This window comes from Bidens hawaiensis, unplaced genomic scaffold, assembly GCF_021521415.1.
Source record: "Bidens hawaiensis isolate Kalapana, Puna unplaced genomic scaffold, B.hawaiensis_p1.1 tig00067022_1, whole genome shotgun sequence".
NCBI classification, from domain to species: domain Eukaryota; kingdom Viridiplantae; phylum Streptophyta; class Magnoliopsida; order Asterales; family Asteraceae; genus Bidens; species Bidens hawaiensis.
This window is the reverse complement of record NW_027506603.1, coordinates 37861-61428: the sequence shown is the minus strand read 5'-3', so window position 1 is coordinate 61428 and position 23568 is coordinate 37861. Positions and strand designations below refer to the sequence as shown.

The 23568-nt window shown below is 40.5% G+C and overlaps 1 protein-coding gene and 1 pseudogene across 1 annotated transcript; one reads left to right on the top strand and one right to left on the bottom strand.

The window, feature by feature from the left end:
• Positions 1 to 489: 489 nt before the first annotated feature.
• LOC143618262 (GABA transporter 1-like) lies at positions 490 to 12841 on the top strand. The gene is made up of 7 exons (XM_077090545.1): positions 490 to 709; positions 9953 to 10075; positions 10855 to 10949; positions 11029 to 11215; positions 11297 to 11427; positions 11528 to 11743; positions 12424 to 12841. Exons 1-7 carry the CDS (start codon positions 490 to 492, stop codon positions 12808 to 12810), a joined length of 1359 nt encoding a protein of 452 aa, XP_076946660.1. The 3' UTR covers positions 12811 to 12841.
• Positions 12842 to 13853: 1012 nt separating this feature from the next.
• On the bottom strand, positions 13854 to 19173 carry LOC143618261 (E3 ubiquitin protein ligase DRIP2-like; annotated as a pseudogene).
• Positions 19174 to 23568: the final 4395 nt, after the last annotated feature.

The following is a 23568-nucleotide window of genomic DNA, read 5'->3' as shown; positions in this document are numbered from 1 at the left end:
AATATCTTTGCATGTATTATGAGTTTAAACGTTTTCAATTTATCTAAACTTCATGCATTAAATTGTAACCGCCTACACCAAAATTACGAGAAATTAATACACCATACTGATATACGTATGAAGCGAATAACATCATGAAAACGTATGTTTTACTAATGAGTAGTATTGTTAATTTTAAGAATATAGTAATAAACAAATACCTTTCTTAACAAAAAAGAAAGGGTAATTTTCTTAGTTTATCAACAAATTGTTAAAATACAGGACATGGTAAAGACATGAGTTGAGAAAGTCGGCGTATCTTTAGCTTTAAAAAGGACACTTCGAATTAAATTCCAAAACATTATTATGGACATGTAAAACGTCAAAAGATGTCACCAATGTCAAATTAGTGATGCCGCCCCTAACGACTTTTCTCCAATATTCATTGAAATGCCTAGCTAATAGTAACCCACTCACCAAATTCTTTAACTTCACACCACCCGCCCGGATATGGCCTCAACCCGCGTACCGCCTGCTGATCATAGTTACGACGAAAAGGAAGTCACAGCCGCAGTAGACGATTCACTTCAACCTAACACCATCAGTGCTACGAGTACTAGCGGTAAAGGCTCGTGGAAGCACGCTGCGTTCCACGTTGCAACCACAATTGCGACGCCTGCCGCCTATGCTCCACTTCCTTTCGCAGTCTCTTCTCTCGGATGGCCTCTAGGTACGTGTAATATTATTATTATTATTATTATTTATTTTACAAAAAAAGCTATATAGTATACAAGTTGGTGTTGCTGATGTTTTGTTTGTGCATGATGTATTATAATTAAAAGGAGTGAAGAGGTAGGTCCCAGCAGAGCCCAGTTGGACCCGCAAGACTCACCTTAAACAGGGACGTCTGCGCAGAGACCAAGTGGATCCGCAGGACCAACCATGCTCAGAGACGTGACGTCCTTACGCGCAGTACGCAAGCTGGTCCCGCAGGAAATGCCTCCCAATGGTGAAGGACTCCGCCTGTCCCCGCAGCCTCGGATACAAGCCATTAGGGAAGGCCACCCGCGCAGCATGGCTACACGCACAAGGCACTTAGCTCTCAATCGTTCAGTGTCACCTGAAGGAATGAGCCAAGCCGGGAGCAATCCCGCACAGAGGCGGGAGGGGGAATACTCCCGCCCAAATAAGCCAGTCCGTATACTGAAGGATCTTTTACTGTACCTGACGAGGTATGGGCAAAAGATCTGATCAGAGATGCGACAGCTCACTGACAGCAGCATGGCAGACAGCACGCCACAGCACTGTGACCAATAGCCGCCGCCTACCCACCAACTCCTGCCATACCACGTGCCTAGCCTGTAGTTGGCAGAAGAGGAAGAGTGCACGACACGCCTGCTCTGTGTCAGCCGCTACCTATCCACCACTCACAGGCAGGGCACGTGCATAGGTTACAGTTGGTAGCGTGTTGGGCCGGCTAAACCCCTTGGAAACCTACCTTCGGCCATAAATACCACAAATGGTATGATCATCTGATCTTATCATATCTTAACACATTATCATCATATTATACCTGATATCTGCTCTAGCAATCTCTTAATATACTTTTATATTTAAAGAGCAATCTAGTCTGATTCTCACGCCGGAGGGTGGTCACAAGGAGGAACCCCCCCCCTTCTCAGTGACGAGCTCACGGTGTTTGTTTTGCAGGTTATCAGAAGAACCATCTTCCAAGGGTCTAACCCCTCGTGGGAAACATCTCTCCAACCCCCAGGTTACCAGTAATCTGCCCGGGGTCCGGTTAGTGTTTCTTCATTGGCGCCATCCGTGCATAAAGCTAGAACTTTATTTTTCTCCAGTTTTTTCAAACTTCTACAAAGATGGTTAGAGAAATTCCGGTAACCACAACCCCAGCTACTAGGGGGAATACCGGCAACACAGTTTTTACGAACACTACCCCGGCTACCGAAGCCGGGGCAAGTGAAGTAAATTTTACGAACACTACCCCACTTACCAAAGCTGGGGCAAGTGCAGTAAATGATCGACTACTGGGATCCACCGATACCCAGTTTGAGAAACGAAGACTCCCCCGCCAGACTCTCGATGAAGTTAAGGCATGGGCGGAGGCACGACAAAAGGAATTCCAGGCTGAGTTGGACGAACGCTTGCGTTCCGTGCAACAGGCCGACGAATTCAAATACTGGGAGGATGACTCGGAGGAATCCGACTCCGACGCGAACCCTCGTCACAAGGCAAAAGGGAAGCGTAAAGAAACGGAAACCCAACCGAAAAGGCATTTTGGACAAGCCTTCAAACCAAAAAGCATAGATGGAAGTCCACGAGACTTCTCTAAAACGTTCAGACCAAACGTTACAAATGCAGGAACGTCCAAATTTGCAAGGGACATTGCTGAAGCAATTGCCCCGAGGAGTGCTAAACAAATGCCTAACATAGGCACATATGACGGCCTATCTGATCCAGACGATCATTTGAACAGGTTCATAGCGGGGGCAACCGTTAGCAATTGGACGGAACCCACGTGGTGTTACATGTTCCAAATGACGCTGGTGGGGGCTGCTAGGGCTTGGTTTGATCGTTTACCGGTTAACCACATTTACGACTGGGCAGACTTCCAGCAGAAGTTTAGCCAACACTTCAGCCAGCAGCGAAAGTATACCGAGGAGCAATGGACAATCCTCAAATGCACACGGGAAGAAGATGAATCTCTGCCAAACTTCATCACTCGCTTCAACTCAAAGAAGTTAAGTTTGGGCAATATCAGCGAGGATCTTGTTCGCGCAGCCTTCATCCAGGGCGCGCAGGACCCAGAGCTTATCCGAACCCTAACGGGTAAAGATGGAATGCCATCCACATGGGATGGCATCATGACAGCAGCCAAACGCTATGCGGAAACGGAGAAGCAACTGGGTAGAGACCTTCCGCAGAGCACAAACCTTTACACCCAGAGGACGAGAGAGGACAACGTCCTCACCGCCCGATTAAACAAAAAACGGAAGCAAGGCATTTGGCAGTCAAGGGTAAACTTTGACAAGTCATCCGGCTTACAGCACCGATTGGGTGAAAGGGATAATGTAAAGCCGCACCGGAACTCCAGATGGACGCCACTTACCAAAAGCGTCACTGACATATTTGCTACTGAAGAGCTCCCATGGCCAAAGCCTCCAGTAATCCGACATCGTCACGATGCTGATCGGAGCAAGTACTGTGACTATCACAGAACAAAAGGCCACAACACTGAAGAATGCATAGACGTAAAAGACATGGTCGAAACATTCGTCAGAGATGGGACGCTCGCGCACCTCGTGGCGAAATAAAAGCTAGGCAGGCGAGTGCGTATAGAACCCCAGCTGGGGAAAACACGAACCAATTCCAGCTTCAAAATCGAGACTACATGCTGCGTAAAGAACGAGATCCCGAACCAGGTGCGTATCGGCTCGATGGCACTCCCATCCCAACATGGAAGGGAGTTCAATTACACAGTTTGCATGTAATCAATTCCAATTTGTAAAGAGAAGGCCAAGAGCCACTTCTAATGGAAATGATTCTCTTTAAGAATATCGAAGCTGATGATTTTACATTTATACTTTTCTGGACACTAATATGCCGGTTTTCACCGCATAATTACGTGAAGTCATTGCATGGGAAGGCGGTCCTACCCGCACGAACCCAATAACGCGACAAACCTTCACGCAGGTCAGTTGAAGGGTAAAAAGTTCAACACCCAAAAATGAAAGTGCCGGTCTATCCGCATGAATCATTAAGGAAACTGAATAACCTGTCAACAACCGCGCGTCGAACGGTTAAAACTATCCAACACTGGTGACGACATTCACATTACGTGAAGTCGTTGCGTGGGAAGGCGGCCTTACCCGCACGAACCCAATAACGTGGCAAACCTTCACGCAGGTCAGTTGAAAGAGTTCATCCCATTAAATGAAAGTGCCGGTCTATCCGCATGAATCATGAAAGGAAAATGAACACTAACCTATCAACAACCGCGAACGGTTCAAAACAAAATTCGTAAAAAGGTAAGAAAACCTACACGCAGGTCAGGTATGGGTAAAGTTTTGCCATCCTCCTAAGTGCAAGTGACGGTTCTACCCGCACAATCACGAAAGAGGAAGCAAAACTTCACACCTATTATCAACCACGTTCAAAGGTTAACTTATCCTCAAAAGATGAGAAAAACCTACACGCAGGTCAGATAAGGGTAAAGTTTTGCCATCCTACTAAGTGCAAGTGACGGTTCTACCCGCACAATCACGAAAGAGGAAGCAAAACTTCACACCTATTATCAACCACGTTCAAAGGTTAACTTATCCTCAAAAGATGAGAAAAACCTACACGCAGGTCAGATAAGGGTAAAGTTTTGCCATCCTACTAAGTGCAAGTGACGGGTCTACCCGCACAATCACGAAAGAGGAAGCAACACTTTAACCCATCAACCACGTTCACAGGTTAACTTATTCTGAACACTTGGAAAATTGCTAATTTAAACTAAGTATGCAAGTCATAAGTTTATAAAGCAAGGAACCCAAAGAAGGAAATAACAATCTTATACGCAAAAAGATTAATATTTCAATGATATATTACAACAGTGGCCGGGTAATTACCCGCCTAAAAGAAATCTATACAAAGCTGTCTATCCTAGCGGTGGGAAGAGATCTTCAGGATCAGGCTTCAGGGCCACCTCCGCTTGGACCAGCACCGTCTGAGCGTGACTGCCCAAGGAAAGCCTTAAGGATGTTTAGCCCATCATCAGCAGCAGCAGCTTCGTTCACCTTCTCCACCACTGGATGCGGGAAGGCAGCGTACTGGTTCACAGCTTGGTCATAAGCAGCTTCAGTATTAACATTGAATAAAGGGAAGTTGGAGGGCGGAAAGCCTCTCTCAGCAAACCCTAGACCAAGCAGGAAGCCAGTCTTCTCCCCATCCTCATGAGAAGCGTTGAGGGCTGCGCTCATCGCATCGTCATAAGAGGTCTCTGAAAGGACCCGACGCACAACCTACAAAAGAATACAAGTTAGAACATTTTCTAATTACGAGCGGAAAGCGTAAAGAAAAAAGATAAAGATACCTGAGGCAACGCTTCTCGAATCAGCCATTGGAGGGTAGCTTGACTTTCTTTGTAAGCACGTTCGGCTCCGCTTTTATCAAGGTTGGCAAGTTGAACCTCCTTGGCGGCAGCCTCTTCGACGCTTTTGAGTTTCCTTTCAGTGCGGTCAAGCACCCCCCTCTGGTCAAGGATCTCCTGCAGCTTCTTGGCGTCTTCCATTGCCAAGGCGTCATGAGCATGCTGAAGAGCCTTTAATTTGCATTTAAGCTGCTCATTCTCTTCGCGAAGTGGCTCAGCAACAGCTTCAGCCTTGGCAGCCCTCTCAGTTGAGTTTCGCGCAGTCTCCTTGGCCAGCCGAAGCTGTTCATTCACAGCTTGGGCAGCCTTGGAGCGGGCCTCGAGTCGCGCCTGGACTTCAACCTCGAGGGCCTTGAATGCCTTCTCCTTCTCGGCTGCGGCAGCGGCCAACTGCCGGTTCTCCTCCCGAAGAGCCCGCGCTTCAGATATATCTTTGGCGCGAGCTGCTTTTAACTTGTCGTTTTCACGACAAAGCAGCTCGACGCGGGGCTGCGTTCGGGCCTGGAGAACCCGAAGCTCATTGGTTAGCCTACCCTCTTGGTAGCTAGCCATGGCTTCCCCCAACGCACCATGAGGAGCAGCGTGGCGAGCCCAGTCCACGCACTCCACAGGGGTGCGAAGGGTTGTTCCTCGGCGTATGTTCCATCTTGGAACATACACTTCATTGGAATCCGACACTGCAAAAGAAACAAAAGCAGTTAGGAAAAGATGACAAAAATATACAAAGAAAAAAGAACCCTACGTACCTGTAGGGTCAATAACAGGCCGATAGCCGCCAAACCCATCACCTGAACCTAAAGGAAATCCATCCAACAGGTCAAGCAGACGGGAAGGTGGCGTAGATCGGCGGGAAGCCCGGCGCGTACCTGATGGTCCGGCCGTCGGTGCCGGTGGCGCAGGTATAGTGGCAGCCGCCGTGGTAGCCATTGTTGGCGCCGTCTCCTCAGCAACAGTAACCGCCGGCTCCGTGAAAGATGCTGTAAAAATTGCACTCACGGCCGGCGGAGACACCTTCTCAGCTGGAACAGCCTCAGGAAGGCTGGAACCAGCGGAAGCAAGCGTAGACGCCTGGGTCGACGCCTCGGGAAGGCTGACCGAGCCTACCGTCATTGGCGGGGGAATACTTACTCCAACTCCACCCTGGAATGCGTCAACATCCACACCTGCACAAGCAAAAGTGTTAGAAAAATTTATTTGAAACAACAAATCTAGACAAGAATTATGGGGGTACTTACGGGGTTTCTTGAGCTTGAACGCACGGACGAGCGGGGGCGAACCCGATGGAGCCGGCCTCTTGACACCGGTAACCGTCGTCGTCGCTGCCTCCCCGGAGGTAACACCTGCAGCCTCCGGAGCGGTGGTCTCCTCACCACCGGGCTTCCCCGCCACCTCTGCATTATCTGACTCCGAGTCAGATAGGACTACCGGGTCGGCCGTAGAGGCCACCTTCTCCTTGCCTTTCCCGACGACAGCCTTTTTCTTCCGCACCAGTGGAGGACCTTCTGCGGATTCCTCAGAAGAAGAAATGTCATGAACTCCAGCAGCAGGCACAGCATTGAGAGGTTCAGGGTAGAAGATAGGCTTACCTGGCCGTCGGTGGCTCAGGATCTCTTGGCCTGGCGGGTAAACCTCCACGAACCGACCCGCAGTCTGCTCTAAGATGGGCAACTCGTTCTCGTCCAGAGCACGAGTACCCATCCGCGCAGGACCATCTTCCTCCCGCGGATTCAGGAGCGACTGAAGATCGTTACCCTCTGAAATCAACAAGAAAGTTAGAAAAAATCGTAGTCAGCAAAAAAGAAACAAGACATACCATAAGGGGTAGAGTTCGAACCATATTCAAGGACGATCGGAACCTTATCCGCATTCGCCGCCTTCCACACCCGGCTCATCCCCAGCATCACCATCGCCGACTCCGGAAAACGGAAAACCGGGGACTGGACCCGGGATATCTTCGCAAACCATTCCGCCTCCTCGTAGTTGATGGCGGGAAGGTTCGGAAGCGGCTGGCCATTCTTGAACTTCATGGCAATGGGGATGGCTCGAGCGGATATAAAGAAGAACTCTCTTCTCCATGAGCGAAGACTCCGCTCGGTGGTACAAATCTTTAAACCCTTGATACGGGTTGTAAGAGTGTACCACCCTTGGATGCACCTCCATGTATAGAAGGTCATCAGGCGGTCAACGAGGGGCTCAAGGCCCAGTATCCGGCACACCCACTCAAAGTGCCGGACCTTGGCAATGGCCATGGGGTGCACCTCTGTCAGGTGCACACCGTGCCTCTCTAGGACACGGTACACAAACTTTGTCAACGGAAACCTAAGGTTTCCGTAGACAAAGAATGCAGCATAAACCCCGATCTTGCCACTAGGGGCATCGTACACAGTATGGTGGGGCTCAGGAAACTCAGGCTCGAGAGACTCGAGCATGAACTTCCTGACGATATACTGGTACAGCTCGACAGGAAGGGAACACTGGCATTCGCCAGCAGTTTTCTGATCATCAGCATCGTGAGAAGACATGGTGGAAGAAAGAAGAGATTTCAGAGTAATGGTTTACTGGAAAGAGAAATTCGCCGGAATTTTCTGGAAAAGAAGAGATGAAAGTGGAAAGTGTGAATTGCAAATAACCCTCTCCCCCTTTATATAGTAATCGCAATTAATGCGATGAAATTAATACGGAAGAGAGAGAAGTCAAAGGTGCAATGAAAGTATGACGCGTGGCAAAGGCAAGCTGGCAACAGCTGTCAAAAGGACGTGTGCCAGAGATTTCGCGGCTACGCGCCCGAAATCCCGTGCCCACGCGCCTGAAAAAGCAACTGGAATGACCACATAATGTCATGTCGCCATAACTTCTGGCACGTCCTGACACAGTCAGAAGAAACCGTCGCACGACGTTTCAGAGGTTTATCTTTTCACCAACTCTTCGAATTTCAAAATTCAAAATTCGAAAGTATTAAAAAGTAAGCGGGAAAATACCCCTTACCCCTTGGCAATCAAGTAACCGTAAGACGGATGCGGGTACAGTGTAAAGGCAAAACCCTTCACATACCTAGCACCCGCAGGGAATTGAAGCCAAATAAACCTTGGCAAACAAGTAACCGTAAGCCGGCTGCGGGTACAGTGTTAAGGCAAAACCCTTCACATACCTAGCACCCGCAGGGAATTGAAGCCAAGAACCTTGGTGAACAAGTAACCGTAAGACGGATGCGGGTACAGTGTTAAGGCAAAACCCTTCACATACCTAGCACCCGCAGGGAATTGAAGCCAACTACCTCGGCAACCAACTATAAGACGGGTGCGGGTACAGTGTAAAGGCAAAACCCTTCACATACCTAGCACCCGCAGGGAATTGACGCCAGGAATACCTTGAAAGTAAAGTAACCGTAAGACGAGCGCAGGTACAGTGTTAAGGCAAAACCCTTCACATACCTAGCGCCCCGCTGGGAATTGAAACCAAGAAGGATCTTCCGGGCAATGCTTGCGGAAACGGAAATAACATCCCTGCATAGCGGGAACATCGAGAACTACGTTGTTTGAAGCTCCAGGATGGAATTGGTGGTCTTAACATAATTGATCACTATGTTCAAAACTACCAAAACCTCATGGAAAATACATACAACTGGGACTCAATGCTCCTGACTTGCGAGGAGGTTACAGACCTACCCGCATCATACCCAAAGACCAAGCAGGAAACTCGGGCATTTCTGCAAGTGACAAGGACTTCCGCGGAAAGAATCCCCATGGAAAACCTTACAAAACCCTTTTCAAAACCCTTTGCTCAAGTCCAAAAGTTCACCTCACTTTATTAAACACTCATGAGAAGAACATTGGACTGGGGGGACTTGAAGAGGTAGGTCCCAGCAGAGCCCAGTTGGACCCGCAAGACTCACCTTAAACAGGGACGTCTGCGCAGAGACCAAGTGGATCCGCAGGACCAACCATGCTCAGAGACGTGACGTCCTTACGCGCAGTACGCAAGCTGGTCCCGCAGGAAATGCCTCCCAATGGTGAAGGACTCCGCCTGTCCCCGCAGCCTCGGATACAAGCCATTAGGGAAGGCCACCCGCGCAGCATGGCTACACGCACAAGGCACTTAGCTCTCAATCGTTCAGTGTCACCTGAAGGAATGAGCCAAGCCGGGAGCAATCCCGCACAGAGGCGGGAGGGGGAATACTCCCGCCCAAATAAGCCAGTCCGTATACTGAAGGATCTTTTACTGTACCTGACGAGGTATGGGCAAAAGATCTGATCAGAGATGCGACAGCTCACTGACAGCAGCATGGCAGACAGCACGCCACAGCACTGTGACCAATAGCCGCCGCCTACCCACCAACTCCTGCCATACCACGTGCCTAGCCTGTAGTTGGCAGAAGAGGAAGAGTGCACGACACGCCTGCTCTGTGTCAGCCGCTACCTATCCACCACTCACAGGCAGGGCACGTGCATAGGTTACAGTTGGTAGCGTGTTGGGCCGGCTAAACCCCTTGGAAACCTACCTTCGGCCATAAATACCACAAATGGTATGATCATCTGATCTTATCATATCTTAACACATTATCATCATATTATACCTGATATCTGCTCTAGCAATCTCTTAATATACTTTTATATTTAAAGAGCAATCTAGTCTGATTCTCACGCCGGAGGGTGGTCACAAGGAGGAACCCCCCCCCCTTCTCAGTGACGAGCTCACGGTGTTTGTTTTGCAGGTTATCAGAAGAACCATCTTCCAAGGGTCTAACCCCTCGTGGGAAACATCTCTCCAACCCCCAGGTTACCAGTAATCTGCCCGGGGTCCGGTTAGTGTTTCTTCAAGGAGTGATTAGCTTGGTGGGTGCAACATTAACAACATGGTACTCTAGTTTTCTGATTGCCTCTTTATGGAAATGGGATGGCAAGAAGCACACCACTTATAGACATCTTGCTCGTAGCATCTATGGTCAGTTTAATTTGCTTCCCTCACTAACTTTGCCACTGATTTTGTTGTCGCTAAATCTGTCCCGGTTTTCGTTGTTTAAAATTTGGTCACTAATACAAGTGCGAACAAGAGAAGTTACTGGTCTTGAGCTACTTGAGCTCGGCTCACTAAAAAACTGAAACCAATCGAGCTTAAATGAGCTTGTGTTCAAGCCTATAAAAGCTTTTTTAATAAACAAGCCCAAGCACAATCCCGAGCTTTACTTCTCTTCTCAAGTTTGACTCAGCTTGCAAGCATATCATTTATATGATTTTTTAAATATATTAAACGTATTACATATTAGTTATTAATACATATAAAATTATATAAGCGAATAGGAATAATTTATATTCTTTTATATTAAAAATAATCATTATCAATATATTTAAATAAATTAATAATTCAATAAATAAATAAATAACAAACGAGCTAAGCTCGAGCTGGAATAATTATTCATGAGTCAAGCTCGAGCTTTAGAACTCGAAAAAGCCGAGCTCAAGCTCTCATAAGTTAAACTAGCCCGATCTTAGGCTCCGCTTGACTCGTTTACGCCCCTAGTCGCTAATGTCGGTGCAAACACATATTTTGGGTAGTATGGTCTTTTCATTTTCTAAAATCAAGTAGCTGCTGTTATGCATGAAATGAAACTTATTATAGTGTTCAAACTCTAAAGTCATGAGTTTTCTTGTGAATAAAAACATTGTATATATAACTAACTTTTATACCTGGTCTATCTTTATATATCCATGTTGGTGTTGAAGGAAATTGGGGTTACTGGTCTATTGCATTTTTCCAGCAGATGGCTTCTTTGGGCAACAACATCGCCATTCAAATTGCGGCTGGAAGCAGCCTTAAGGTCAGTCAAATAGTCAACAACTCGACCGATACAAATAAGCATCCACCATATTTTTATAAATATTTGCCATCATGTGCAGGCCGTGTACAAATACTACAACAAGGATGGTAGTTTAACACTTCAACATTTTATCATATTCTTCGGTATCTTTGAACTTGTTCTTTCCCAGCTGCCCAATATCCATTCATTAAGATGGCTTAATGCTGTATGCACGTTAAGTACCGTTGGATTTGCTGGCACAACCATTGGTGTCACAATCTACAATGGTATGTCAAAATAAAACAATCTATATATTAAATTTTATTTATGTATAATTTAATGTATAATTAATCCATTTTTTTATACAGGGAAGAACATAGATAGAAGAAACATAAGTTATAGTCTGCATGGAAGCTCATCCACAAAGATGTTCAAAGCCTTTAATGGTCTTGGTGTTATTGCATTTTCATTTGGTGATGCCATGCTTCCTGAAATACAAGTAAATGATCTATTGATCTTAAAATCGTTACACGTATTGACACCATGTGTGTGACACACCAATATTGCAACTTGAACTGGCACAACTTTAATTTATGCAGAGTACTGTTCGAGAACCCGTGAAGAAAACTATGTACAAAGGGATAGGAGCTGCATACACCGTTATTTTATTGAGTTACTGGCAGTTGGCGTTTTTCGGCTACTGGGCGTTTGGTACAGGTGTCCAGCCTTCTATCCTTGCTTCTTTAACAACTCCTGAATGGACAATTGTTATGGCGAATATTTTTGCTGTGATTCAAATCTCTGGTTGTTATCAGGTAATTAATTTGCTTGAGCTTTTAACCATTATACTTGGCTTTTTATTTCAAACACTAAAATAGACCATTCTTTTTAATTTCGTAAGTTAATATGTTTGCACCGATATTCCATGCGGTTTGCTATAGGTATTGTTCGTCCCGTTGACAAACAGGTAACACTGATGGTCCCTAGAGTGGGTGGAGGTTAGTTTTTGGAGTTTATTTTCAAGATACCCAAAATATCCTTGTCTAAAAAGGAAAATAAAACATATTAACTCGCGGGACCAATTTAAATATTAAAAAAAGTGTGGGGATTTAAAAAAGTACATATTTTAGAAAAGTAGGGACTGTTTTTGGATAATTTAAAAAGTTTGTGTTAAAAATTATTATTTTTATTATGAATACAGGGGTATTTTGGGTATTTTAAAAATAATAATCATAAAATACATCCACTTTAAGGGCCATCTGTGTTATGCTTGAGAGAACAATAGGGACTATACGTGCAATTTTATAAAAGTGGGGACTAATCTGCAATATAGGTAAACCACAAGGATCATCCATGTAATTAACTCAAAACTATATTGAGTATTGCAATAATGTAACAAACTAAGTATTTTGAAGGTTTATCTATGTAAGATATACTCTGATAGAGTTTTGACCCGTTTGAGATAATATTCGTATGCTATTTGGTGTTTGGCTAGATATATTGCAGGCCGACATATGCCTACTTCGAGGAAAAAATGACACCAAGCAAACAAACTAACCGATTCCCATTGGAAAACCATCTTCTACGCCTTGCATTCACCTCTATTTACATGGGTTTAATAACCTTAGTGGCTGCAGCCATGCCATTTTTTGGGGATTTTGTGTCCATATGTGGAGCCATTGGGTTCACACCACTTGACTTTGTGTTTCCAGTTTTAGCACACTTGAAAGCTGGGAAAATGCCCAAGAATTCTAGCCCCATTGTCATCTTCAACATTGTTATAGCCACATGGTTTTCTGCTGTTGCGGTTATGGGTTGCATTGGCGCGGTTAAGTTCATCATAGATGACATCAAGACTTACAAATTCTTTCATGACATGTAAGTATGTATAAACATTCATAATACTGTTATAGAACTTTCATATTCATATATAAGTTCCAATAAGTAAATTCATGATATTAAAGTGTTATTGTTGTTTGTCATGGCTACATTTTCAATTTTTTTAATTAACGGAGAGAAGCCTTTATCGGTGAAGTCATGGGGCCCATCAATATTATGCTAAACAACTGAATCAAGGCAGATAGAAGAACAGTTATAGACTAAACGCACTTCCAATAGTAATGAAGATAATATATGGTGTCTAGATAGTAGGGGGCATGATTTATTGAATAAAATATAAATTATTTTTAGTGTTTATTATAATTTTCATTAATTAGATATCTAACCGTTAACCACCTTTTTCTTCCAACCTCAAACCATCCAAACTAAACCCCTCCGTTTTCAATACAACCCATCAAATCTAAGTCACCGCCACCGCCAGGACCGCACCTTCACCATCACCGCCGCCACCCCCACAACAACAATACATACATCACCCATTTATGAAAAATAAAAAGAAAAATATATACAAAAAGGATGGCTGATTATGCCCCCATTGTGGTTGTCTTACCCATGGTCTTGTCCATGTCTACAACCACTCATTGCAGCTGCATCAGCCGTGGCGCTCCTGCTCCGGTTAAAGCAGGAGACTATTTGACCCTAGGAGACGACTTAGACTCAATGATGACTTGGACGCAGACTATGTTGCCCCTGGGCCAGGTGACAAATCCACAGTCCCAGAACTAAGCTAATTACTATGTAAATGCAACTCATCAGTATAATACAACACCACAAAAGTAAATTACCATATGTAAGTATAACAGCAGGAATACTGGGAGCAGCTTTCAACTAGTAAAAGGTTGGAGGGTGCAAAAGTAACATGTCAAACTTCACCAACGTTAACAAAGATTCATGATTATATAGCTACTTAAACTTTATAACCAGTTACCAATCATGGTGTCTCTTACATTTAACTATAAAAACTAGAACAAACTCAGGGTACATTTTGTTCTTTATCAGCCAGAAAACCATAGGAGGGCATAATCGTCAAGTAGCTGCAGTCAGAATCACACCCACACCTGAAGTCTTTCTAGCATAGGATATCTCCATGTATTCCTTAGCTGATGATCCAACTATGACTGCAATCTTTTGTGATGTTGGCTGTTTCTGCAGCCAAATGTCCATTAAGTTACCTAGCGAAAGTGTTGGCACGAGTGGTTGACCCATGCATCTGAGCTCGATCTGCCAAGAAGCCATTTGCACTCAGCTACTAAATTGAAAATATATTGTAATTATAAAATTGATTATTGAGTGTCGCCACAAGTCAACAAGTTATGGAAAGGGTAGATAAGTAAATAGTTGCAAAATTTCTTTTTTTTTTTTCTGTTTCTTCCGGTGAGAATATAGCATGACGAAAATGAAAAAAAAAATGAAAATATATACCAACCTCATGTTCACTTCCAAGTTTCAGTTTCTTCATCACGAATTTCTGGATAACTGAAACGGTTATGTTACAATCCCTGAAACCATATTAAACCAGCATATTAATATACAGCCTATGAGGAGCCAGTAACCTTCGGTACACATGTTCTTGTGTTTAGTTTCTTGGGTCCCATCTTCGTTTATTACATGAATGGGAGCAACACGATTTGTACCATGTGATTTATTCATCAATAAAGCATGCAACACTGTAAATTCTTTGTAGTGTAAATAAAGTATCATATCATAAAAAAAATGTTTGTTATAGTGTATGTCTGGTCGAAAATTTTGGATTTGCCACAATACTAAGGCTTCAACTATCTTAAATATACAACGCTCACTTCAATTTATGCAAATAAAAAGGGAACTACAAAATCATGAGAATAAAGAAATGATACAGAGTCAGAGAACTGAATAGAGGAGTTAAGCTATAAAACCATAAGAAAGATAAGATAGTAATTGTTTCATCATGAACTAGTATTTCTGCTTTAACAAACAACATTCTAATATCCTCATTGGAGACTCAAGTGAAAATATTAGCAATGAATCATATAACATGTACACATGCATCAGATAAGCATGTATCACTTTCAAAGATGCATAATGCATTGGCCAATATCACATGACAACTAAGTATTTTTGATGCATCAGAATCTTTAAATTCAAGTATGTATTTCCCTATTGACTGCTGATTTATGACACAACAGAAATAAACAATTTATATTATGTAATCTAAAAACATTCATGACGTCTCACAGGTAGCAACTTCATATCATTTACTTACAAACGGGCCAATTTAGGTTAAATATTTTCTAAAGCGGGCCAATCAAGTAATTAGCTATATGGGGAATGGGCCATATTGGTTGAAAGTGTCCCTAAACTTAGTATTTGTAAGATTGAATCCTTAAAGTTGCTTCTAACTAACCAAAAGGTCCTTTAACTTGTTAAACTAACGAATGAACCTTTAATATTATTGGTTCTCCAACGATCTCCCCTACTCAATGCTTATGAAAATATGAATAGACTATTTTCACATTGAAAAGAAGAAAAAAAAATTCTTTAAACAAGAAACAGTAAAATGGCAAAAAGAGGAACTCACTTTAGTCCAACGAAACTTCCTTCTATCTGCCCCAAAGGCTCGCCCTCCCTGGCAATAGAACAGAAAATTAACGAGTGAACACAAGGACAAAAATTTTATTAATTTGGTAATAACTCTTTTATCAAGTACTCACTGTTCTTCAGAAGGTATCAAGTGGAACCAGATAGGATTTATTCTTTTGTCCACAACAACATTATTAGCATCAAAATCCATCACAGCTTGTGAACCTGCTTTATTTTTGCGATATTTTCTTATTGTTTTAGGTTTTGCAGATTCTGTAACATCCACATCAGATCTCCCATTTTCATCTTGAAATTTAGAACGCTTCAGTTGATCTTTTCCTTTAGTTTTACGGGCATGCCCTTCACTCCTTGGGGTAATTGGTGTATCTGAGTTGACATTAGATCAGTGTGAAGTAAATTTGGAATTTTTACTCCTATTTGTGACTTCCACCAAATAATTGAAAGGTGTCCACGGATCAACGTTACCATTGTTTGTTTCTTTATCAGGTGAAGGATCACTAGATGGCTCAGCAGCTGAAGATTTCTGCACACATATTGTTGTTTCGAGTTAGAGAGATTTATAATTTTGACCCGTTTACATATTAATGGGTCTATATGAGTTATGTTTAATGAGTAAATAGAAAATAGCATCAAAAGTAACAGATTGAAAGTCACCAAAAGTGTATTTTGAATGCATGCAGCCTCTTATTTCACTTCATTAAAGAAATACAGAATTATTATAATATTATAGTTTTTGTAATCATATTTAACAATAACTGTTTTAAAAGAATAATCATTCAATTTAGCATTTTGCTAATAATAGGCCTTTATAATAGCAAGTTAGCACCTATCACTTAAAGTACTTCAAGAAATAAATAAAGAAAGCATTTCCAAACATCTCAACCTATTTCATCTCTCATATCCACTTTTTTTTTTCTCTCTGTCTTATATCGCTACTTTTCCTCACTCGTTACTTTAAAAATAAAATTCCCTTTTTTCAATCTTTCTTATCAATTAGTTAAAAAATGATTGTTAACAAATGCAAATGAATCAAAAAGATAGTTGCATATTGATTGTGAGCATATAAGGGTTACATAGGGGCTCCTTAAATAGAATTGGATGTGACACATAAAACACTTTCAAGACTATGATAGCTGCAATAGAGTACTTGACTAGTCTAAAAAATGTGTTTCGAGTCAACCCAAACTGCCCAACCAACATAAAAAGATTGCTTATTTTGGCCCAAACCCATTTTGACCTGTCACCTGATACATAGACTTTGCACATCTAGTAACAAGTATGCATATTTAAGAAGTAAAGAAATGCATGGAAACCTGGAATATGTTGGTGATCTTCTTTACCTGCCTCAAGTTCTGTGTGAACTTGTTTGAAGTTTCATGTGAACTCGAGCTATCTTGGCGGTCGTCCATGGAGTCGTCATCCTTCTTGGCAGAGAAAGAGGACCCGCGTGGTTTCTTTCTTGGGGGTCCTTTTGACCTTTTACCAGTCAAAGCAGTTTGTGGTGACACCCTGGGAGTGCAGACTACCAGTGATGACAGTGACCTCTCTTTCCTTCTTAATGGTAATGTAACTGAAGGCACAACTTCAGGAGCCTTTACCCTTTTCCGTTTTGAAGGAAACATTTTCCCTCTAACGTCTTGCAAATTATGGTCTGGCCTGTTTCATAAAAAAATAAAGACTTCTTAATAATTAAATACACCTAACTATAGCCTAGTTTATAGAAACATGGCCGCTAATATATCAATTGATATACTTCCTTTACACATATATAATAACAGAAAATTGACTTGATCAGAGTTAATGCTCTGACAATTACAGAGTAAATGCAATACTTGAAAATTGAGTTTGACATATAAGAAAGCAAACATTAAGTAAATCAGTTTTGTTAAGAAGCTTAACTACTGCACGCATGCTTCTAACTTATTGGAAATACATGAAATAAATGAATGCACCCATTATGAAATAAGAGTCTCTATAAACACAAGAGAGGTCAGATAATAGATAATTACAGCATAACCATATGATTATATCAGACAGAGCAATCAAAGCCTCTTCTGTTTCATGGATAAACACATAAATATGGTTGCATGTAAATCTAATCAGATAACATGAGCATCAAATCCACCTTGTGGGAAACGTTTCTCAATCAAATCATGATTCTAGTTTATATGAAAGCTGCTGTTTTGAACAATGGCTGGTGCATGTGTACACCACCTTACATAACCAAAACCTGTAAATCACTTAACAGGTGTACAGATTATGTTCTCTTCAGCAATTTAAACTAATAATCCACACAAATACATCACAGAGAAAGAGAGAGACAGAGAGAGATACCTCAGTTTCTCTAGGGGAACACATCCAAGGTCAATATTACATATCGGACAACATTCAAGCTCCTCATCTGTGAGCTTCTTATGAATACATTTCCTGCAGACTGGATGTTGTTCAAGAGGCAAAACAAAATCAGCAAACACAAATTTCATAGGCCTGAATACACAAAAACTCAAAGTGCTGGGTTTCATTGTACAAAACTTAAAAGGGTGAAAGAATCCATGAAACAGCATACTACTTCCTTGCAACATAATCATCCAACTTATAGAGATACATGGAAATGGGAACACTTATATATTTAGGGAGTGTTCAGATGTGTGTATTGAAATTAATGATATGCCATTAAATGTGCGTGGTAAATTCTGATCACTTAAGGAAGTAACCGAATAAAAAATTTCCTCTTTCAGTTGAGTATCATTTTTGTTGCAACAATATCAAATTGATTAATTAAACCCCTAAGTGGTGAAATAATCATAAACTTTACCATCTTACCCAAACACTAGATAGTAATCATATATTAACTTTCAAAGTGCATATCCAAAAACCCTCAATCACAATTGCATGCATGTTAGAACCCTAAAGAGAGTACAGAGATCCAAACTCACCTTTGATGACTGACGTTGGTAAGTGTCTGACAAATATTTAAGGAACAGCTAATAACAATAACAATAATAATAATAATATAATAAATCCTCTTTCATTTGAGTATCATCTGTTATGCAACCAGTATCAAATTGATCATGTAACACTAACTTACTAGCCACTAATAGTATAATAACCAATACCATTAACATATTACCTATTAAGACTAGATGATAAATAAAATTACTTTCAGAACACATATTTATATAACCTTCAATCAAAATTGCATGCATGTTTAAACTCAAAAAGGAAAGTAAAGTTCCACTCAGACCTGCAGCCTACATCTGATGACAAATTTTCAGCTAATTTTGGGCAAAAACAGGATGAACATAGTTACATTGAAATGCTAAAGAAACCATCACCCTAAATTGAAAGTAAATTAACTTGTAACTAATTCACTCAACTTTATACATTGAAAGTATACATATAACTGACTCATTCCTATCAATCAACTTATAATCAGGAGCAGCAAGTGTTTGACAGTCTAACATGAATAATAACAACAACAACAACTGATAAACAAAGTATTATTTCAGAAATCATACGCAGATCAGCATGAAGAAACCTAATTGCGAAATCGTTGCAAAAGCTATATGAATGAAAGACATGAAGTGAAATTAGGATGGAATTGGAAGAGTAAATAATAATACTGACACGTATGAAGGCATTCGGGAACAGTAGTAGCATCTCGGAAGAGTTTATTGCAGATAGGGCATGTCATGCATGCCGCTAACTCCTTCCTTCTCAATTTCACCACCACCTGCTGCTGCTGATTGTTATTATTATTCGACATATCTTGTATTCACCTAGCAGCAACCGATTACGAAGGCGCAGACGTATGTATGTATGTATGTATGTATGTATGTATGTATGTATGTATAGTTGTCCTAGAGGAGGAGGTGCATGTACGTAAGCAGGAAGACGGTTAGGGTTGAATTCATCTCTTCTCTTGTCTGGGAGTCGAAATCGAGAGAGAGTTTTACAAATAGAATAAAGAGAGAATGGAATGGAATGGAGTGGAGTGGAGTGGGTTTTTATTTTTGTTTTTTTAAATGGAATGTCATGGACCGAACCCGTTCAACTCATTATTCCTTTTCTGTGTAATTAAATTAAACACAACACAAGATAAGATTAACTTAGAATAAAATTAAACATATAAATAACTTGTGTAATTAAATTACACACAACACAATAATAACTATGTTGTTATTCTTGGGATAAGAAACAATGGTTGGGATTAGGTACAAATAAAATTAGCCTACTAAATATACAAATAATTATTCTTACAGTTTTGAACTAGAGTAATTATGCTAAACAAAATAAAGTAGGTTAATAATATTTACTCTGGTTCAAAAGTTATAGAGTAATAATACTAAACGAATAAACAAATTAGAAATCAACAAAACTTTTTTTTTTCTTTTGCTCGCTTAATGTTATTAATAGAATGGACATAAACATGTGTTTCCTTTGTCTGTGCTCGTTTGTTTATATTACTAATATATATATTTAAGAACTTTTGTGCTGCAAGGACCCTATTGAGCCATTTGGCAGCACCTAAGTGGTGGAAACGATTTTTTTGTTTTCCTTTTTTGTTGTTTTGTATTGTTTTGCTGTTATTGTTTTATTTTAGTTATAGTATCATAACAAACGTGATGAAAACGGACTGAATTTTGTGTAGACTCGTCGCGTTTTGTTGTAGTTCCAGTAATATAGTGAGCATAACGAAAACCAAACGAATGCCATTTTTTTAGTTACGGACTTACGGTGCTGTAAAGAACAAGACAGGAACCGACCTAATTTTCGTAGGCTGATCACCTCAATGTCCGGGATCGCCAGTAATCGGGTTTTACCAACGCTCGAGTTTAATCGACCGACACAGCCCCATTGATCTACCTCAATTTTTATAATTCTTTGTTTTATTTTGGGTTTTTGTCCTGGTACAATAACACGAGTAACTAAAACGAACCGAATTTGCGTTGACTTACCACCTCACCCCTTAGGTTTTATCACCGCCCGAGTTTTACTGACCTGCCCCGGCGCAACGCGCCTGGTAAAACACTAGTTTATTATTAAGACTAATTGACCGTCTAAACGTAGAATATTTACGAACGAAGATAAACAAACGAGATCAGCGAAAATATGAGCAAGAACGGATATAAACAAACACTAACACGCTCATTTGTTAACAAAGGTACATGAGCAAGAAAATATGTTCGTTCAAGTGTCCGTGTTCGTTCATATGCTTAGTTAATGTCAAATGAACGACCACAAATATGCCTCACATTTGTACTTGTTAGGTTTGTTTATCGCCTAAAAGTAGAATATTATCTCGGGTATGTCATGCATAGATAGTTACGAAATAACGTTTATAGATATGCGGTAATAGGTATGTAAACCCTTTGTTGTGTATCCACCTCCCTTTGTATGATACTTTGATGGTTTCATATAAAAATCTATCATATAATATGTTTTAGTTATATTTAATGGTTTAATATTATCCTGTAGTCCATTATTTCTTGGCCCAACCCATTTAGGACCGATTTACTAACCCATATCCTTTGAACTTTGTCATTACAACTTGTATAAGTGTATTACACATAAGAGAAATAACTAGTCTCCTGATTCTTCACGTTTACTTATCTCGTGATGCTCAAGTTCCTAGCAAGAAAAAACAATGGTAGGGTGTTGGCAGTGGCGGATCCAGAGAATAATTTCAGGGTAGCGTAAAAAAATTTTAATCGTACATTAAGAAAAATTTTTTTTACTGGTTTCGCGTTTACCGGGTTCTGATTACGCGTTTCACGTGTAGCGGAGCCCAGTATAGCATTTTACTCGTACAAGTGTCTGGTTATGCGTTTGACAAGTCTCAGACCCGGCTTCATGTTACAAGCATGCCGGCGCCCGATTAACCTGTTTGCAATGGCGGATCAAAACAAGTTGGTTTATAACGGGTCTCCCCGAAATAACTCAAACTTCTTTGCTTAATAATACTGTAAAATTATTCAAACTTATTAACTTACTAATACAATAATTTATTGATACCTTTTGATCATATCAAACACATATTGTTAACGAGTAATTTTACTCAACAAAAATATTAATAAACTCAATATTTAATTAAATAAGAAAATAAAAGACAATTGTAAACTAAAAATGAAAAATAAATAACAAATAAGTTAACTAATCTAACAAGAAAGCATATTTTATAAACATATTATATTTAATGTGAAATGTTTAATAATAGGTGATTGAAAATTCAAATCAAACTAAAAGGTATTACTTATAACTGTGTTAAGCTAGAATGGTTAATACTCCTCCGTCTCATTAGATATGTCATGGTTTGAAAAACACAAAGTTTAAGGTGGATTGAGTGATTACTTTTTTGTTTACCAAATGACAATAATACCCTTGGAAATTGGGTCAATCAATATTGTTTATTATTGCTAGTTGTGTGTGTTTAAGGGTAACTTGAAATTTGGCTAATAAATGTTAAAAGTAAACATTTGTAATGGGACAAATACAAAAAGGAAATATAGACATTTTTAATTGAACGGAGGGAGTAATAAATTTGCTTACAATTAACTTTGTTTTTTATTAAACCCACGATCCTATCTCCCCCCATTCCTCTTTCTCTCTCTCTCTCTCTTCCAAGATATACATACTCCATGTATTCCAAGTTAATTGTAGGTTTTTTTAAACTTTGAAAGGTTTTAGATTTTTTTTAGGTATATTGGTTTTTAATGATCTCAACTATTGTCTTTTGGTCACTGCTGGTCCCAACTAATGAATTGGCTACTGATGGTCCGTTACGAACAAATACTTTAAAAGTTAGGACCATCATAAAAAAGGTATGTTGGTTTTTAACGATCTCAATTATTGCCTTTTGGTCACTAAATAGTCTCAACTAATGAATTGGCTACTGATGGTCCGTTACGAACAAATACTTTAAAAGTTAGGACCATCAGTAGGCCAATTCATTAGTTGAGACTATTTAGTGACCAAAAGGCAATAATTGAGATCATTAAAAACCAACATACCTTTTTTATGGGTAACATAATATAATTTCAGGGGTAACGAAATACATAAAACGTAAAAAAAATAAAAATTTTCACTTCGCCAGATACCCCTCCTCTAAAGTAAGTCCGCCCTTGGTGTTGGCAATCTTAGTGATATTATCTACATTATTTTAGTGTTATTAGGTCAACTTTATGACCAACTAAATGTTGTTATTAATTGAGTTAGGTGATGCGGGATTACTGACAAATTTAAATCTGATAAAATTTTGCGTTTTATCGGATTAAACAATTTAATCACGTGATTAATTTTTGGGCTTTATATCAATTACATGGGCTATTTTATTTGGGCTTTTTGTCTTTTTGTGATTTAAATATTTATGAATCAAGCCCAGAATCTACTCAATTTTTAGTTGATCAGGCCCATATCATATTCTTTAGTTAGTCTTCACGTACTTAATTATGTGCTGGTCTAGGGCAGTCTTCGACCCCATATAGTCATTAGGGGTGTGCAAGAATCGGTCCGACCCGAAATTATCCGAAAACCGGACCGGAAATTAACCGAAACCGAGACCGATATATTAACTAGATTTGGTCATCGGTTCTCATATATTAGCATTCTCGGTTCGGTCCGGTCCTCGGTCTTGGACCTTGAGAAACCGATATGAAGAATTAATGGACCATATTCCAATAAAATACAATTGAAGTGAGCACAAGTTCCAACCCATTGAAACAAAATTACATCACTTAAACGGTCCAATGAATTTTAGGTATGACAACTCAAAATTTTTAATGAAATGATAAGTTATCATAACTACTAATTCATTTCCAACTAGTTTAAACCAGATTAAAAAACCTAGTTTCTAACTTGTACTTGTGCTTGTATTATAATACAAAATCAAAAGTAAAAGGCAGTCTTTGACTTGTTTATTAATTATTATACTGCATCATCTCTTCATAGTCCCTTTTATCCACATAATTTTATTCTTCTTCTTTGAACAAGTTGCAGGCACAAAGTGTATATAAGAAAAGGCTACCACTGTGCTCTTATCTCTCTTATTTTCTTAAAGTGGTTTTACGGGCAAAAATTGAAAGCCATCTCCACTTGCAAACCAGTACAAAGCTTTCAGAATCAATCAATTTTGCTCTTCTACTCCTAACAGGTGTAAATATGA

What these genes read in the sequence shown, in the direction of transcription:
- LOC143618262 (XM_077090545.1), top strand. Translation starts at nt 490, where the DNA reads ATGGCCTCAACCCGCGTACCGCCTGCTGATCATAGTTACGACGAAAAG. An exon ending in TTCTCTCGGATGGCCTCTAG is followed by an intron (nt 710 to 9,952) that starts GTACGTGTAATA and finishes TGTTTCTTCAAG; the next exon opens with GAGTGATTAGCTTGGTGGGT. An exon ending in CCATGCTTCCTGAAATACAA is followed by an intron (nt 11,428 to 11,527) that starts GTAAATGATCTA and finishes TAATTTATGCAG; the next exon opens with AGTACTGTTCGAGAACCCGT.